Below are 16,635 nucleotides of genomic sequence, written 5' to 3'. Positions count from 1 at the left end.
GTTCAATAAACCATTTGGACTAATCGTATCTCGTTTATTTGTAATTGATAATAATTCGCGTTCAATTAACAATAGAGGAGACACTTGCAGGCTAATTTTTTAATGGAAATATTTAAATAATTATAAATCGTACTCGTAACTCTGTATGTAAAACGGATACGCATAAACTAAATAGTTTTTTTATTTACCATAAATAAAAAAGATTACGTGAAAATATAATAATGCACTGTTTCATTGCCTTAATATTACAAGCGAATAGTTGCCCCGAAAGATTATCAGCGACCGCTTCAGAAAGCATTCAGCAAATGAATAGTTTATATACAGTTGTTACAGATAAAATTAGATTCTATGTACAATTTGGTAATAAATATTTCGGTCGTGATTCCGTGCAATTTAATATCAAAAACGACAATGAGGCTGGTTTAGGTATCACAATTTCTTCCTCCGGTATCCCCCTGGTTCGTCTCTCAATTGCAAATCGAAGCCCTCAACTTGCAAAGTTCTCATTGGCTCGTTAAAATACATTTTAGAAATGTTAATCAATGTCTCAGACCGACAGCGATCGGTAATACCATCTACGCCTCCACGCTGTTCACGCTGTACTGCGAGCTATCGTAGTCGGACACACTGTCCGATCCGTAGCCACCAAACCCGGCTACCGAAGGCCTCACACTGCTGCTGTTCCGTACCGCATGGTCCCGGAGCACGTCCGGCACGTAAATGGGCGCCGGGCCAGCAATCTCCACTATGCTAGGCCGTCGAGTGGCAGCACACCGCTTTATCGGCGACATAAAAGTGAAGAGCGTCAGCGTAATGGCCAGAGTGATAATCAGCAGCATGAAGCGGGCCATTCCGGATTCCCCGCGGAAGTATGCAAACATGGTCATGACAATCACCAGAATCACAACGGAGAACTTTGTCATTGTGACCGCTGTCGAGTGGATCTTGCCTCCCTTCCGAGAGATCATGTTCGAGGGTCCGTAGGCGAAGTACAGGTTGTAACGATCCACGAAGTGCTTCAGGCAGATGTAGATCATGGCGAAGGGCATAATCATCGGGCAGAACACGCTGTACACCACGGAAATTGTGAAAACGAGGGTGGTCCAGGCATAGTGCGTGCCGAAGGGAAACTCGATCAGGATCGATTTGCGGATATAGGGTGTCTCCGCCTTTGAGTTGGCTTTCAGCAGCTGCCAGATGTAGACAATCAGTTCCGGGAACCGCAGAAGCTCCAAGGCGGTACCAATGAAGGCAGCAGTGATTATGTAGTTCACATAGAAGGAGCCGCGTTCCGGTAGGAAGATGCATTGCCATCGGCCTGTCTCATTCTTGAATCCCCATTCCAATAAAGCTTGGGCCGAGGTCAGTCCCAGGGACGGAAGGATGAGGATCATCAACAGCAGATAACCAAAGCACTTGGTCATGATGGAATAGTTTTGCTTCGAGCGTGTGTAGTGACCCATCCACTTGTCCGAAACAGCCACTATCACGGGCATCAGAGCCGACAACGTCCACAGCATCAAAGTGGGCAGAAACTCAGAAATCAAGGGGGAGATGTTTCCCTCTGCATCCTTTAGCCAGGGCCTCTGGTTCAGCAGGTTGACCACCATGGCGGGAGTGGTGAGGAAAAACAGGAAAAGGAAAAGCACCACGTTGACGCAGAAGAATTTCAGGTACCAGTGGCTCTTATTGACATTCAGATTTTCCCAGAAGATGTCGTCGGGCGAGGGGGCGAACATCATGTGCCATTGCCTGTAGGTCCCCGGCGTGAAGTGGGTGACGATGTTCTGTGCCTCCTGCACAGTGGAAACGGTCAAGAAGGCAATATCCAGCGGTTCGTTCATGGTGGAAGCGCGGAGGCGGGCCACATCCCCAGACAGCTTGCGCTCCTCTCGCTGATAGTACTCATAAGCGTTTTCCTTTTTACAGGAGCACATTTCGGGCTTGGCCTGCGAGTAGAATTCAAGTTAATGAATGGTTTAAGAAGGTATCCATGCTACTTACCATCAGTGTGTCCTTGTCCCTGTGATGTTCGCAGTAGAGTCGAGCTTCGTGAACCCTCTCAAACTCGCCGTTTCTAACGTGCAGTCGGGAAATGTTATAGGCTATGGTTACGTTCTCGATTGTCACATCTGGGAACAGTTCCTGCATATAGTTTCGTACCACTGTCTTGTTTCGATCGCTGGAGGAAATATTTGAAATCATGATAGTGCGGGTGGCGGCCTTTTTGAAAGCATTCCGACCAGAAGCCCGTCGCATAATAAGTACCACAAGCGGCACATATAAAATGGTTATTATCGTATGAACCCAGAGCCATGGAGAATCGTTGGCGAGGTTCGCCATTGTGGTCCGGCCAAATGAGTTGACATCGAACGCCGTGGAAGTGGGGCCGTTCAAGAAGTTCACCGGCAAAATGATCGCCAGCGAGACGAGGGTGACAAGAGCCATAACAGCCATCAGATGCTGCTGGAATGACAGATAGTGCACTGCATCGGGCCCTGTGTGCAGAAGTATCGTCTCCTTTCGAAGCTTAAGCACGATTTTAATCCATCCGAAGAGACTGTCCTCGGGAGCCTGGACCGGCGACAGAGGTGTGGAGTCGGCGGAGGGGTGTGAGGCGGTGCTAGGTCGAGGCGAAACCTGACTCGAAGTGCTCGGCTGGGGCTCAACCACACTGGCGGCTCGCGAGTAGAAGATCTCCGTCCAGCGCTTTTTATTTCCGTTGCTATTGACGAGTGCCAGACGACCAAAGTCTCCGGCCTGGTGACGCAGCGTTGTAAATAGCATAATGAGAAGCACCCAAAATATTGTGTTCAGAATTAGAGTTTCCGGTATGCCATTGTAGGCGCTGGTGAAGAACGAAGTGCGGTTCCCCACTGCCAGACAGTAGGAGTTGTTCGCTTCCGACATGGTTGCCAGGTGAATCACTGAAAAACACAAAGAAAGTCATAGCAACTCATTAGCTGGAGTTATTGTGGTTTTTCAGAGTTGATAAGGCTTCTGTTCTGTGGTTTGTGTGAAAACCGAAACCACTAAGCTGATAAGGTTCTAACTGAGCAAGCATTTCCCCGGATAGATCTCTCTGGTTACTTTCCATGCCCCCACCCAGACAATTACATCTTTTTGGGTCAGTCGGTTAGTCTAAACAAAGTCCATGACACATGATAACCACAGAGAATGAATTAATTATGCTGGGCTACAGGGACTAATCTTAGTCTAATAAATAATAGAACTAACTTTTATCTTTATTGGCAAAAATAAACACAAGACACTCAAAAATAAGTCGAAATCTACGAACGCCATTGAAAGGGGATTTTAAAAAATGAGATAATGGTTGCTTCAAACATGTTTTAATGGGCATGAGCTAAGCAAACTAGAAAGGGGTGGAAGTGGGGAGTTAGGTGGTGGCAGAGACGTAGTACGTCAGATTGGACACCATTTCTCTTCCTCTACGTTTGGTTTGGGCCATGAATCATCGAATCCATTTCCACCTTGGCCTGTCGCGTGGCAAATTAGCCAATCCATTAAAAAAAAACACCATACTGCACTGGATGACTGCTGGCCATTGTACTTATTTAATTATTTTTCACAGTCTAAACAGCAGTGTTTTTTGTGTGTTGGTGTTGCAGTTCACTTTCTTTGGCTTCGCAAAAAGCTTTCACCATGGCTTGCTGGGGTTCATACCTTGTCGGTTTATATGTGTAATCCCAGTTGGCCTCCTTTTACCTCCGCATTAAAATCGAAGACACCTTTTCAATCAAAATTATTTCAAAATTACATCAATCAAAACAGCTTTTGTGTGTGTCGTAAAAAAGCAGTGTTGCCAGATGCTCGAATTGGAATTTAGCCCATCTTCTTTCGGCTGATCTGAATATGTGCTAAAAAATCCTGCATACCGCCTAGATTCAAAAATATGTTAGTTAAAAAAGCAAATTTCGGTAAAAATAGCTGATTATTGTTAAACTTACTTTAAATAGCTATTATTGATTAAGTTAAGGATAATGTCGGCAAAGTATTGTCTGGTCTTAAGCTACTTTTTCGATACAAAAAACACAATTTTTGAAATCTATTTGAATTTTTTCAAAAAATAAACATACATTATTAAAATAAATCCACCTTATTACATCCAAATTACCTTTTCTTAAAGAGGAATTTTCTAATATTTATATAAGGATTGTTATATATCCTTGCGAATAGTAAAGGAAGAAATGGTATTTTTCCTTCAGAAAAATCCTGAAATTTGAAATACAGTTTAGTGTTGGTAAACATTGATAGTTTTATGCACAACAAGACGCTCTATTTTTTAAATTTGTATCAATAATCCTTGCCCAAAATGCATCCGAAATATAAGCTGCGGCCCAGTTGACGGTTCGTTTACGGTATGTCAAAACTAATTCAGATCGTGTTTTCTACTTTCTAACATTGCTTTTCACAGCCTCAACACACAATTTGTTCACACATTTTCAGGGCGTTTTTTTCTGCATTTTCGGTACCAAATCTTATTAAATATCAGAAATTTGGCCCATACAATGGCGTCCGAACCACGACCTGAGGTGAGGTTCGACATCAAGCTGCTGTCCGCCAAGACCGTTGTGATGGTGGAATGTCCTGGCTATGAGAGTGAACTGTTCATGCCGCAGATTGTCAAGGGACGGATCACCTTCCAAAACATCATACCGAACCGCCGATGCTGCCCGGAGAGCATCATGTTGTCGGAGCAATTCGTCCTGCGTGGTGAAGTGGGCGCTGGTACCAGGCTGGTGGCCGGCACGCCGCTGCGTTCCTCCCAGGCGGCCAATCTTTCACCGCTGGCCAGGAGTACACCGTCCAGTGTAACAAGTCTGAAATCCCGGGCCAGCCGAGAAAAAAATCTCCATGCGACTCCGGAGCTAGTACGCTGCCGTCCCATGAAACATTCCTCGCTGGGCGAGGTAGAAATTGATTTGGGAGAGGGGTATATGCCGCCGGACCTGGAAGTGACGACCGGCAGCTTGCCATCCCCTGGGGCCCGGTTGTCATCTACATACCACAGCCCAAGTCTGCCCGAATCAAAGCTGTCTCCGCCAGCTGGTCCCAGCTACAATCTTGTCGCGGCCCAGCTAAAAGAGTCGCTAAGCAATATAACTCAAAAGAATCCTGTACTGCGCACCTACTCCCGCAAAAAAGCTGAATCGTCTGGGGTAGCCAAAGCAACTGTGTGGTCCCCTATCAACAAGAAGAAAAAGGAAAAGATATCGTTAACAAAGGCACCTAGTCCCACCGTGAAAGTTGAAGTGCGAAAGCGAAAACTTATAGTGGACACCAAGAAATCAATAGCCGCCCACGATCCCAACAAAATTGCACCTATACCGATCACAAAAAAGAAAATCATCCGCAAGCAGGTGACGGGCAAGACGCGAAAACAGTTTGAGGCTCTCAAGGCGACTGCATATGATTTATTGACGAATCCATCACTAAGTCATATGTCCTCGGATCTGTGCAAGCAATTTCAGTTGGCATGCATGGACAAGTGTGCCACCACGCTGCCCAATTACGCCGAAGTGGCGGTAACCCCGCCGCTAGAACTGGACCGTCAGGTGAAATCTCTGATGGCCAAACAGAAGCGAATGGATCGGAAGGAGCAGATTCCTAAGAGTGTAACGTCAATAATGGGCAAACGCATTTAAAGAGAAAATTCTCTGAACCTAATTATGCTGGCATTCGCAAAGTACTTGAAAGTGTAATATATACAATCGTCAAAGGATCTCCTTATTGTTGTCCATTAAACATAAGACTATATTAATGAAGTGACATTTTTATACAATTTTCGCTAATTGAATTTAATTTTTAAGTTTACAATCGTACTTTTACCAAAAAGGAACACATTCTGCTTATTTATACATATTTACAATTCTACCTTAAGCTAGTCTCCTACAACAGTGAATAGTAAGATTCTTTTGTACGACAGGCTCCTTCCTAGGAGCTTCTGCATCGAAAACAGGCCTTGAATCCGCGCTTTACAGCTCGAATATTGTGGACGACTTGCTCCTGTAAAGGAATAAGTAGTGACTTTTTTGCAGGGAATATTATTTTTGATGTTTACCTGCATGAGGTTAAAGCACATGGCAATCACGGCCATGCCAAGCAGCAAATACACGGCGCAGAGAATGAAACTAACTTCGACCTTATCCCTATCGGCGGTTATCTGAAACAAAGAAAATTTTAATGTAAATATAGGCTTAGAATACAAATTAAAAAGCCAATTGTAAAATATAAAATAAATCTTACCACACGATCACCTGGTACCAGATCCCCGAAACCTATGCTGCTCAGCGATATAAGACAGAAGTAGCTCCCATCGAGATAGTTCCAATCCTCCCATCTTCCAAACAGCAATGCACCCCAGAGGATGTAGCTGGGAAAGACGAGATCTTGCAGGAGTTATAATTTAATATCTAGAGCGATATATCTTACCCAACCATAACGAATATGCACACTGTCACCGGAACCGTGATTTCGTCCGTGCTACCACGAATCTCCCGCTCGATATCGGAGTCCGAACCGCTGAAGGGAACATCCACCAGGCTGGAGCTGTGCTTGGAACTCCTGCTGTAGTCTCCGCTACTGCTACTGTTGGAGGTGCTGGTGCTATTGCTGCTGGAGTAGCTGCTGCTGCCTCGGGCGTTCTCCATGTCATGTAGCTGCAGCTGGAATTTGGATACAAATTTAATAGTTTCCTCTCTCTACTAATGGTAGTTCCCACTCACTGCTCTGGCCAGTTGGCGCATCTTACGCCTTTCCCGGATAATTCGCCGCTTGGCCACACCTGGACATATGCGGCACAGGCACACCTTGGAGTATATCCACTTGAAGGACTTGGCCAGGACATCGCCAATGTTGGACAGGTAGAGCAGGAACAAGGGCATGCCGATTATGGCATACAGAATGGTGACCAGCTTGCCCCACTCGGATTGGGGTGTAATGTTGCCGTATCCAATGGTGGTGATCACCGTCAGGGAGTAGAGAAAGGCGCCGGAGAAGCTCCACTGCTCCACGTCGGGTCCTTTCAGTTGTTTCTTGACAATAGCTCTCTGATACTCGAGCAGCACATCGTTCACCCTAAAATAGATAATTTAGTAACCATTTTCATGTGGAATGTAGGTGTTTCAGATACTGACCGCCTTCTGTAAGCCCTGGGGTCAAAAAAGCTAATATTCTCAGACGTCAGATCCCAGATGCGGGTGAGAGCTTCTCCACTAAAATTTCGGGCTATGAACCGGTGAGGCTTCTCCAGCTTGAGTCGCTCGTATTCAAAGATCTCAATGGCCTGGAAAATGAAGGCTCCTCCGATGGTGTAGAAGGTAACTAGCAGGATAATGCCCACATTGCTGAACATAAAGGCCGTGAAGTGGCGGCAGTGATCCTTGAATCGGTCGAAGGCCGGCTTCTCCTTCCGGCGGAAGGAGCTTCGTCGCGAGGACATGACTTAGAAGCTTTCTTCCGTTTCGGGTTCGCTTGGCGTTCCACTGGCGTTCGCCTGGACATGCTCGGCTCCTCTAATTTCGAACACTCGCATAGATGACGACTCGAAGGACAAGCACTTTACCTTTTTGCCTAAAAATAACCATGATTAGTTGCGTTCCTAATAGTGGGGAAATTATTCCCGAATAAACAAAAACCTCTCTCTACTTTATCAAAGTGTTTGGCCGCATAAATCTTGCCGGGAAATGAATGTGCTTTTGCGGTGATGTGTGTGGGTGGTTTATTTTCATGGTGCGGGATTATCGCGGAATATACGATTCTTTACTATGGATACAAAGTTGCTGCAATAGATATTCTGAATCCGGAGGAGAGATAGCCAAGAAATAATCGATTTATTTGACAAATTTTTGTGGTTAGCAACCAGCCTCAAGTGAATAAATATTCAAAAACCAATTTTGAGATTAATGTAAATATTTTATGTCACTTTTAGCCCATTAAGATAATTGATTATATTTATTTTTCAGCCAGATTGAATCGGATTTCGCACTTGGCTGTTTTAAAATTAAGAACTGCATGTAACTCATTCGGTTTGACAGTTTTCGGATAGTTTTTGAAAAGAAAACTCGAATATATTCGGTTAGCAGCATGAATGGGATTTTATTTTTAATGCCGTGTGTTCTATATGCTTTCAAATAAATGACCAACATGAACATGAATTATTGGACTACAATTTTGGCAGCTGGCCTATGGAACAGTCACATCATCCTCATCTCATCTCGACCCCATCCATCCCGATCCCCCATCCATGGATGCGCCGCTTGTGTGTGGTATTTCAATTTTCTCGCGTGGCCGGCGGATGACACTCGTCTAGATTCGAGAATTGATGGCGTAGCCGTGGCGTCAAATTGGAGAGTTCCTAACGATGCGATGCGCTGTCTGCGGTTGCCAAATGCGGGTGATCCCCCTCATACCACGCCCCTGCCACTACATTGCCACTGGCTGCCTGTATTTGTTTGGTTTTCAATCTTTTTTTAGGGTTTTATTTAGTGGGTGTGAAATACGAGTTCATTGGGGGATTATTTTTATAAACTTCTGTTCTGGACGGTCCGGCAGTCATTTGCTTGATTTGTGGCGGCACTGGCCAAGATATCTCTCTGGTACATAGCCTTGGACGCTTGGATGCTTGGATAGCTTGGATGCTAGCCCACCACCACACCCACTACCTTACGCATTTCGGTCTAGAATCTGTATATTTTTATTGATCAGCTCACAAGTTGGACGCACTCGGCAGGTGAGAGTGATGGTCGAGGGGGGCATAAATTAGAATCAATTTGCAATTGATGTCTGCCTTATTTACAAGCCTAAACATATTGTGTACATACCTAATTAAAAAATCCAAACACAAAACAAACACAAAACTAAAAATCAATGCTCTAGCTGATGCCAGCCAGCCAGCCAGCTTTTTGGCCAAAAATCTGTTTCCAAAGAAAATACACAGAGGCCGCGGAAGGAAAACACATTAGTGGATGGGTTAGTTGTTGCAGGGTGATTCGGAGGGGATGATATTAAAAACATGACCACCCCCACCCACTCAATTCTAGGGTGTAATTAAGCAATCATTGAGTGTTGGTACAAAATAACGAGTTTTTTTTTTGTTGCTGCACTTTGCGTCCGGCAATTAAAATGCAATTCTGGTCGAGTTTGTCGAGATATTTTTGGCAGGAATTGGCTATAAAGCAATTTTTCTGTTCGCTCATTTCGGACGAAATGTCTGTTTCTCATAGCATAAAAATTTTAATTATAATTGCTCTGAAAATTTCCAAAAGCATTTATGTTAACCCAAATCCAAAGATTACCGAAAAGATCAAAGCACCGAGCACAGGAATTACTAATGTATTTTATTCCCATTTGATTTCAGGTCGGGGTGTATAAGACTTGTGGAAATTAGTCTCAATTCGAATGATTCTATACATTTAACAGAATAATCAGAATCCTCACTGGTCGAGCAATCCCCAAACATTCCCAAGAAGTGGCTCTTTTGGCTTTTATATTTCTTAACTTGGCCAATTGAGAAGGCTTTTTAGTTAGCAACTAAATTGCGTCATGGCTGGGAGGAGATTGTTTATTCGAGAGATGATTGAAAACATTCTTTTGAAATGTGCTTGCCGTTTATGTTTACATCGGTCTAAGGTGGATGGACACCTTTTTAAATATACATATATATATATACTCTCTCTGCCGATCTCAAGTGGCATTTGTCAATCATTCGTCATGGCAAGGCAGGTGCCTTTCGGGCAGGTCCTTTGGCCAGCACACTTGCACAATTAATTTTCAACATTTAATTTGCCACGCCAAGAGGCAGAGGCATGGAGGCAAACACAGGCATTGCTTAAATATGACAGACAGCCACAGAATGTTAAGTGTCAGCGGCTACACGAGAGAAGACTTTAAAATTTAATTACAGTGAAAATTCGGTGACAATTCGGGGCCAAACTAGCTGGCGGGGGACGAGGACGGCGGCAACCTGGCATGGAAAATAAGAAATTACGGCGACGACATCAACACACAATTGATGGCCAGAGTACGTGGTCAGCAGCAGCAGAAGCGGCAGCAGCAGCCCAGCTGAAATGACAGATCCGTACGGACAGGGAGGAAGGGGCGGAACGGACCAGTACGGATGTATAGTCATACGGACGGACTCACTAACCGAGAACGTGTGTGAGCCAAAAACTAATTTTCGTGCATTGACCGCAGATGAGTGAATTGGTTGCGTATCGAGTTGCTGTGTCCACACCTGAACAGGTGCAGGTTAAAAATATCCAATTTGTCAATGGATGACTATATATTATAGTCCATTTTTGTAACATCTGTACTATCTATAGTTTCTTTATTTTGGAGATTGGGAGTCTAGAAAGTTGCAAACTCCTTGGCACAAAAAACAATAGGCATAGGGGGCGTATGAGTGATTTTTATAAATATTTTTAAATTAATTTTAAGAAGTTCAGTTCCTATAAATATCAGATTCCTTTCTATACATTTAAGACTTTATTTTGATTGTAAGTCTAGCAAATTGCAAACTCCTTGACTCAAAAAACAGTAGGCATAAGTGGCGTATGAGTGATTTTTGAATTTTTAAAAAATAATTTAAAACAACTGAAATTATTTCAATGTAACTCAGTTCTTATAGAATTCAGATCCTTTTTTTTAGAATATCATAATTGTATCTACATAAATATGGATTCTAATGATTTCATTTCAATAATTATTTTTTTCAAAAATATGTGGGTTTTGAAGCACAATTTTTGAATAGTTTTGAACATATATGATCGTTTTCTAAAAGAAAAACAAACCTATATTCATATTTTGGAATAATTTAGGTAATTTTAGATCTTAATTATTTAATTTTAAAGAAAATAATTTAAATTTGTATGCAAATTCTAAGAAAAAGAATCTTAAGAAGCGTTTTTAAACAAAATACTCGATTCCTATATGGTTTTTTTGAAAGAAAAACAAACCTTTACTTCGTATATTAGTTGCCCCCAAGAGATTTGTTATTGTGTTGCTGATACTGATGCTCCTTGCCAGATGCTCACCCGTGACGTCATGAACGGAGACGGGAAACGGGAACGGGAGGCAGGAGACCGGGGTATAGGTTGTATTCCGAATCGTATCAGATCGGATTGGATCGGCTATCTGACTGGCTGGCTGGATAGTTTTTGTTGGTGGTGTTTTTAGTGCTTCGGTTGCTGCGTTTATTTTAGCAGCTGATGTATTTCCGAACTATGCATGTGGAATATTATTTATGTTTGCGCTGCCCGCTCTGTATATTGTTTTTATCAGTATTATTCAACGCACGCCATGCCACACCACGCCATGCCACGCCACGACGCACGCCCTTACTCCGTCCGTCCTCCGATGCGTCTCGAAAGTGTTTTACAGATTTTGTGTCCGAAAATTTTTAAATATTTCGGATTCCGGGCGAAGGAACAGAAGAACTTCTTGCCTTTATTTGCCTTGGGTGCCTTGTTTATTTTTAACCGCACAACACCACACTTCACTTCATCTCACTTGTTCACCTCCATCCACGATGCCACGATTCGCATCACTCCACTCCCGCCGACAGTCCCGACACTCTGCCCCGCTACCGATACCGATTCCTATTCCGATCCCAGAGCAAGTGCCTCATCCTCGTTCGCCGCGACGTGTACACTGTTCGACGATCTGCTGCCCACTGGCGGCCCGTATTTATAGACGGCGTACACAAAGCACTGCGTTAATCTTGACGCTCTACCTGTGACGTCGCCGCCTCCATTGTTGGACTCGGTATACATGGGAGGCTGCGAGAGGAATGCCGCTCTCCCCAGAGTGTCCGACCTCCATACCGACCCATCTATACTCTGTGAATATTTTATTAGAATATTAGAAGCAGTACGGGAATAACAAATTACAAAGATTCCTCATGAAAAAATCGAAATAGTCATGAAGGCGACTTTACTTTGGATTTGAAACCGTTCTCCATCAATGGAGCCACCTCCTGCGGCTGGCGATTTCTCGTCTCCGGCAGGTAACAGAAGGTTATGCAGAACCCACAGATGCAGAAAAAGGCACAGAACAGGAAGGCGTATGGTCCGATTACCTCGTTGAGCATGGGAAATCCCATGCTCAGGATGACATTTGCCAGCCAATTGAAGAAGCTGCCGAACGCCATTCCCGAAGGACGTGGAGCCGACTCGAAGATCTCTGGAGGATCATTATATGAGGATGAGGAAAAAGTAGAATTTTCAAATAAGTTAACTAACCTGCCCCAATGAAATACGGCACAGGTCCTAGGGCCACGTTAAAAGCAGTGATGTACAAGGACAGGAATGCGATGCAGGCATAGGACACCTCCTTGATGGATTTCTGAAAAATGGAAACATTACTTCGATTCCTAGGGCATTCCAGGAACTCGACTTGGACCCACCATAAATATCAAGCCTGCCACGAGCAGGCAAAGAAAGATAAATGATCCCATGCAGGACAACATCATCATTATCCTTCTGTTGAACCTGGCCATTAGGAAAGGACCCAAGAGGGCGATTATGAGGTTAAGCACGCCCTCGGCAAAGTTTAGCCAAATGGCCACTTGGAGAGTGAACCCGGCATCAGTGAATATGCCCACGGAATAGAACCAGATCTGGATAGGAGGGAAAAGTTAAGTTTCTATTGATGACCTACAGAATATCCTGTATTCACAGCGTTAATTCCACTCATTTGTTGGACGAAATGAAAAGAAGCCACTATGAACAATGGCAGCAAGTACTTCTTTTCGCAGATCACCTGCTTCATGGTGAGCGAACCCTCGGCATTGGCGGCAGCCTCGATCTGGGCCAGCTCCGTATTGACCCGTGCCTCGTCGCCGCGCAGCCGCATCAAAGCTTCCTTGGCCTGCTCCTTCTTGCCCTTGGCGATCAGGTAGCGTGGACTCTCCGGGAAGAACACAATAGTCATAAGTCCCAGGACGACGAAGATCACCGATCCACCCAGAGCATAAGGCCAGAATCTGTCGGTGCCCAGGACAAAGTCAAAGCTAAAGATCTGACCCACCACAATGCCGCCGGTGATGCCGATGCAGGTGAAGACGCCGACACTGCCGCTTAGCTCCGCGGGCGCCAGTTCCACGAGGTACATCGGTTGCGTGGCATAGACCAGGGCGGCAGCTATGCCGCCGAGAAGCCTGCCCAGCATCAGCATCTCAATGGAGTCCAGAAATTTGCAGCCCATCTGCAAAGAGGCAGCCACCACCATTATAACGCCACTGAGCACAAGGCAGTTGCGGCGGCCCAGCCACGAATTGAACATGGGAGCGAAGGGGGTGCCCACAGTGCCACCTATCACGAACATGGACACAACGGTGGACGTCACAGCCGTCAACTGAGATTCGCCCGGGGAGGAGGAGTATCTTCTGTTGAAGGAGCCTTCCACCCAACTTCTTATAAACTAGGAATCAGATGAATCAATTCACGATGATGAAGAAGATATGATCTTATGATCCGACCACCCACCGCCGCCGGGGCATTGATGACTCCGAATGCGTAGCCAACGGGAATGACGCTGCCCAGGGTGACAAAAATGCAGATGAACATCAGCATGAAAGTCCATCCCTGTTGACCCTCAGCCATGATGGAATCTTCACTTTCTTCACTGGCTTGAAAGCTTTTTCAATTTTTTTTTTATAAAATGACTAAAAATGTGACACTAAAAGCAGTAAGGTGTTTTTTAAATTTAAGTTTTTACAGCATAACTTAGGGCTTTCTTGTAAAAATATATATTTGTCTTTTAAACTATTTATTTCGTTTAAATTTGGAACTTAAACAAGACTTTAACAATAATAATACTTTAAATTTAAAAAAAAATTAAAATATTCAAATTGAACCACAAAAAATAAAGGAGGATAATGTGAGTTACTAAACAGACTATATCTTTGCCCAAAAATATCCGATTCACAACCGAAATACTTTAAACGATGTCTGGATCAATTGTCTACCATTCATAAAAATCATAAAGAAAAATTATTTTGTTTTTAGTTTTTTGTCAAATTTTCCCCTTTAAATTTCAAAAATTAATTATTCAAAAATTCAAAAATTTTTAGAGCTTACTTGTTGCTTTAAAAATGTTCCTTATTCATTTCTAGATTAATTTTATTTGCATTTTTTATTTTTAATTTCTTTTTTCATATTTTTTGACAAGTTTTCTTTCTAACATTTTTAAAAATTGCTTGACTTTCAATTAACATTCGAATTATATAAGACCTTAAACTAAGTCTATATTTGTAGATACTATATATGTTAAAAAAATGAAATACTTGTGGAAATAAAATTAAGGTCATAATACGTATAAACTGGGTTAATCGACTTTAGGAAATGAGGGCTTAAAGAATTTTATCTGGAACTGTAGCAGTGAGTGTTTCAATAATGTAAAATAAATGACTTTGAGAACTTTCCTCGATAAGAGTAAGCGAAAAGTGCTATATAAACAGCGTTCAAAATTATATTTATATTTTTAAGAACAATTGTTTAAGTTAAATAGTTGCGACAGAATCTTTGTTAAGTTCTTTCATATATTTACAATAAATAAAATATATAAATTCAAAAAAGTTTTGTTTCACAGTTTTTTCTTTAATATAGTCCAGCTACTTTATTTTGTCATAAAAATGTAAAAACTTAGTTCAACTTTGAGGCGAATCCTTGGCTCATTAAAGGCTTGACGTCCTTTGGATCTCGTCCTCGGGTTTCCGGAAGATATCGCCACGTGAGGAATAGGCAGTAGATGCACACACACATGCAGGGAATGAAGGCGAACGAGCTCCAGACACTCTGGAGCAGGGGGAAGCACATCCCGACCAGGAAATTCCCAATCCAGGAGAAGAGACTGCCCATCGACATGGCCACTGGACGGGGCTGATCCTCCAGGAGCTCTGTTACGGTTATAATTTAAAGTCTCATATAATAACGATAATCCAGATACCCACCAGACCCAATGAAGTAGGCTATAGGACCCAGACCAAGCTGGAAGCCCAGAATGAAGCTGAGTATGAAGCCGGCACAGAAATAGGTCAACACCGTGCTGTCCGAGGAACTCAGGTAAAAGAGGCCAAAGGACATGGCAAAGAGGGAAATCCCACAAACGGAGCATGAAAGCATCATCAGAGGGCGACGGGGGAATCGGTGAATAAGGAGTGGTCCCAGGAGCGATGTACACAGATTGAAGCCACCGATTCCCAGATTCAGCCAAGTGGCTGCTCCCGAGGAGAAGCCAGCATCCGTAAGGATCGCCAGGGAGTAGAAAAAGATCTGTTGGATATCAAGGATTATTAGAATCCCACTCCAAGGATAAAAAACATATCGTTTACCGCATTGATTCCACTGAGTTGCTGAGTAGCCTGGAACGAGCACACCAGTATAAGAGGCATCCAGAGCTCTCTATCCTTCAGAACCGAGCACAGGGAACTGGCCTTGTTATTGTCCTTGGCCTCCAGAGTTGCCTTCAACTCCTGGAGTTCCCGCTGCACTTCCTCCTCAGCATCGTTGCCCCGCAGACGACGCAGGGCGTGCTCACTGCCCGATGTGTCACCTTTGTGAAGGTAAAGCCAGCGAGGACTCTCCGGGAACCACCAAATGAGCACCATCGATGCCATCACCAGCAAGGAGTAGGCGCTTAAGGCGTAAGGCCACAGCCGCTCGTTACCCAGTAAGTGGGACAAGGTGAAGACCTGGGCCAGCAAGATGCCACCCGTCACTCCAATGCAGGTGAAAACGCCAACGCTGCCACTAAGCTCCGAGGGAGCGGCCTCCAGGAGGTACATGGGCTGGGCAGTGAAGATCAGAGCGGAGGCAATGCCGCCGAGGAAGCGGCCTACCATTATCATCTCCAGGGATTTGGCGGCACGGCACCAGTTAAACAGAATGCCAGAAATCACCAGAATCACACAGCTTATCAAGAGGCATCCCTTGCTGGAAGGTCGAGAGACTTCTGATAAGAAATCTATTTAAATAATTGCGAAAGTAGTTCCTTACCGGCCATACTTGTCGCTGCACAAAGCACTGAAGCAGGATCCGCATATGCCACCAATCAGATAGATAGACACTATACTAGTCCACAGTATGTCCAACTGGCCGCTCGTCACGATGGTGTCGTACTCACTGGCCAGGATGTCCTGGCACCACTTCTTGATTATCTCGGCCGGGGCGTTGAGGACGCCGAAGAAGTAACCCACTGGAATCGTCGTGCCCAGAGTAACAGTCAGGCAGACAAGTAGGAGGAGTGGCGTCCATCCACTAGTTCTGACCGGAGTCACATGCTGCAACGAGACCATAGGATAACACACAATTACCACGAATCCGTTGATAAAAACAAAAGACTTAAGCAACAAACTTGTTTCGGAGCCGGAGCGAGAAAGTGTTTGCAAAAAAAAGGTGCCTGGAGAGGAGAAAAATTACCATAACGACAACCATGACGGAATCGATGCGATCGACGATGCTGGCGCGCCAAGAGCCAAACCGAATATGATTCGCATCCAGCCGTAAAGACAGAGTGCCATGTAGCGGCGACTGAAGAGTCATTTTCAAAATAATAATAAATAAAAAAAAAAAAAACTAAAATTGTAAACAAATACAATCGATATACATATCGGCT

General features: G+C 44.0%; 5 protein-coding genes across 8 annotated transcripts; 1 reads left to right on the top strand and 4 right to left on the bottom strand.

Moving 5' to 3' along the window:
- Positions 1-142: 142 nt before the first annotated feature.
- On the bottom strand, positions 143-3,824 carry LOC6496499 (calcium permeable stress-gated cation channel 1). Of its 2 annotated transcripts, none has more exons than XM_001960987.4 (3): positions 3,685-3,824; positions 2,005-2,927; positions 143-1,949 (listed from the first exon to the last, which is right to left on the bottom strand). In XM_001960987.4, exons 2-3 carry the CDS (start codon positions 2,908-2,910, stop codon positions 576-578), a joined length of 2,280 nt encoding a protein of 759 aa, XP_001961023.1. In that variant the 5' UTR covers positions 2,911-2,927; positions 3,685-3,824; the 3' UTR covers positions 143-575. The 2 variants fall into 2 exon arrangements, with proteins under 2 accessions (XP_001961023.1, XP_032306209.1); XM_032450318.2 differs by having other exon boundaries at positions 3,727-3,815.
- Positions 3,825-3,990: 166 nt separating this feature from the next.
- On the top strand, positions 3,991-5,803 carry LOC6494078. Its single transcript, XM_001960986.4, has 2 exons — positions 3,991-4,379; positions 4,436-5,803. The coding sequence occupies exon 2, from the start codon at positions 4,530-4,532 to the stop codon at positions 5,664-5,666; it is 1,137 nt and encodes a 378-aa protein (XP_001961022.1). The 5' UTR covers positions 3,991-4,379; positions 4,436-4,529; the 3' UTR covers positions 5,667-5,803.
- A 4-nt stretch (positions 5,804-5,807) lies between these two features.
- On the bottom strand, positions 5,808-11,724 carry LOC6496498 (potassium channel subfamily K member 16). 2 transcript variants are annotated; one of them, XM_001960985.4, is made up of 7 exons: positions 10,977-11,724; positions 7,158-7,593; positions 6,747-7,098; positions 6,454-6,686; positions 6,268-6,394; positions 6,083-6,184; positions 5,808-6,027 (listed from the first exon to the last, which is right to left on the bottom strand). In XM_001960985.4, exons 2-7 carry the CDS (start codon positions 7,460-7,462, stop codon positions 5,956-5,958), a joined length of 1,191 nt encoding a protein of 396 aa, XP_001961021.1. In that variant the 5' UTR covers positions 7,463-7,593; positions 10,977-11,724; the 3' UTR covers positions 5,808-5,955. The 2 variants fall into 2 exon arrangements, with proteins under 2 accessions (XP_001961021.1, XP_044571649.1); XM_044715714.1 differs by lacking the exon at positions 10,977-11,724 and adding an exon at positions 7,659-7,922.
- Positions 11,725-11,854: 130 nt separating this feature from the next.
- On the bottom strand, positions 11,855-13,734 carry LOC6496497 (solute carrier family 2, facilitated glucose transporter member 3). Its single transcript, XM_001960984.4, has 5 exons — positions 13,506-13,734; positions 12,697-13,440; positions 12,425-12,637; positions 12,261-12,363; positions 11,855-12,201 (listed from the first exon to the last, which is right to left on the bottom strand). The coding sequence occupies exons 1-5, from the start codon at positions 13,620-13,622 to the stop codon at positions 11,939-11,941; spliced, it is 1,440 nt and encodes a 479-aa protein (XP_001961020.2). The 5' UTR covers positions 13,623-13,734; the 3' UTR covers positions 11,855-11,938.
- Positions 13,735-14,540: 806 nt separating this feature from the next.
- On the bottom strand, positions 14,541-16,624 carry LOC6496496 (solute carrier family 2, facilitated glucose transporter member 3). 2 transcript variants are annotated; one of them, XM_032450322.2, is made up of 5 exons: positions 16,440-16,624; positions 16,017-16,300; positions 15,353-15,953; positions 14,972-15,293; positions 14,541-14,917 (listed from the first exon to the last, which is right to left on the bottom strand). In XM_032450322.2, the coding sequence occupies exons 1-5, from the start codon at positions 16,560-16,562 to the stop codon at positions 14,664-14,666; spliced, it is 1,584 nt and encodes a 527-aa protein (XP_032306213.1). In that variant the 5' UTR covers positions 16,563-16,624; the 3' UTR covers positions 14,541-14,663. The 2 variants fall into 2 exon arrangements, with proteins under 2 accessions (XP_032306213.1, XP_001961019.2); XM_001960983.4 differs by lacking the exon at positions 16,440-16,624 and having other exon boundaries at positions 16,017-16,315.
- Between the last annotated feature and the right edge of the window lie 11 nt (positions 16,625-16,635).

Source organism: Drosophila ananassae, chromosome 3L (assembly GCF_017639315.1).
Source record: "Drosophila ananassae strain 14024-0371.13 chromosome 3L, ASM1763931v2, whole genome shotgun sequence".
Lineage (NCBI taxonomy): Eukaryota > Metazoa > Arthropoda > Insecta > Diptera > Drosophilidae > Drosophila > Drosophila ananassae.
This window is presented reverse-complemented; position numbering and strand designations above follow the sequence as displayed.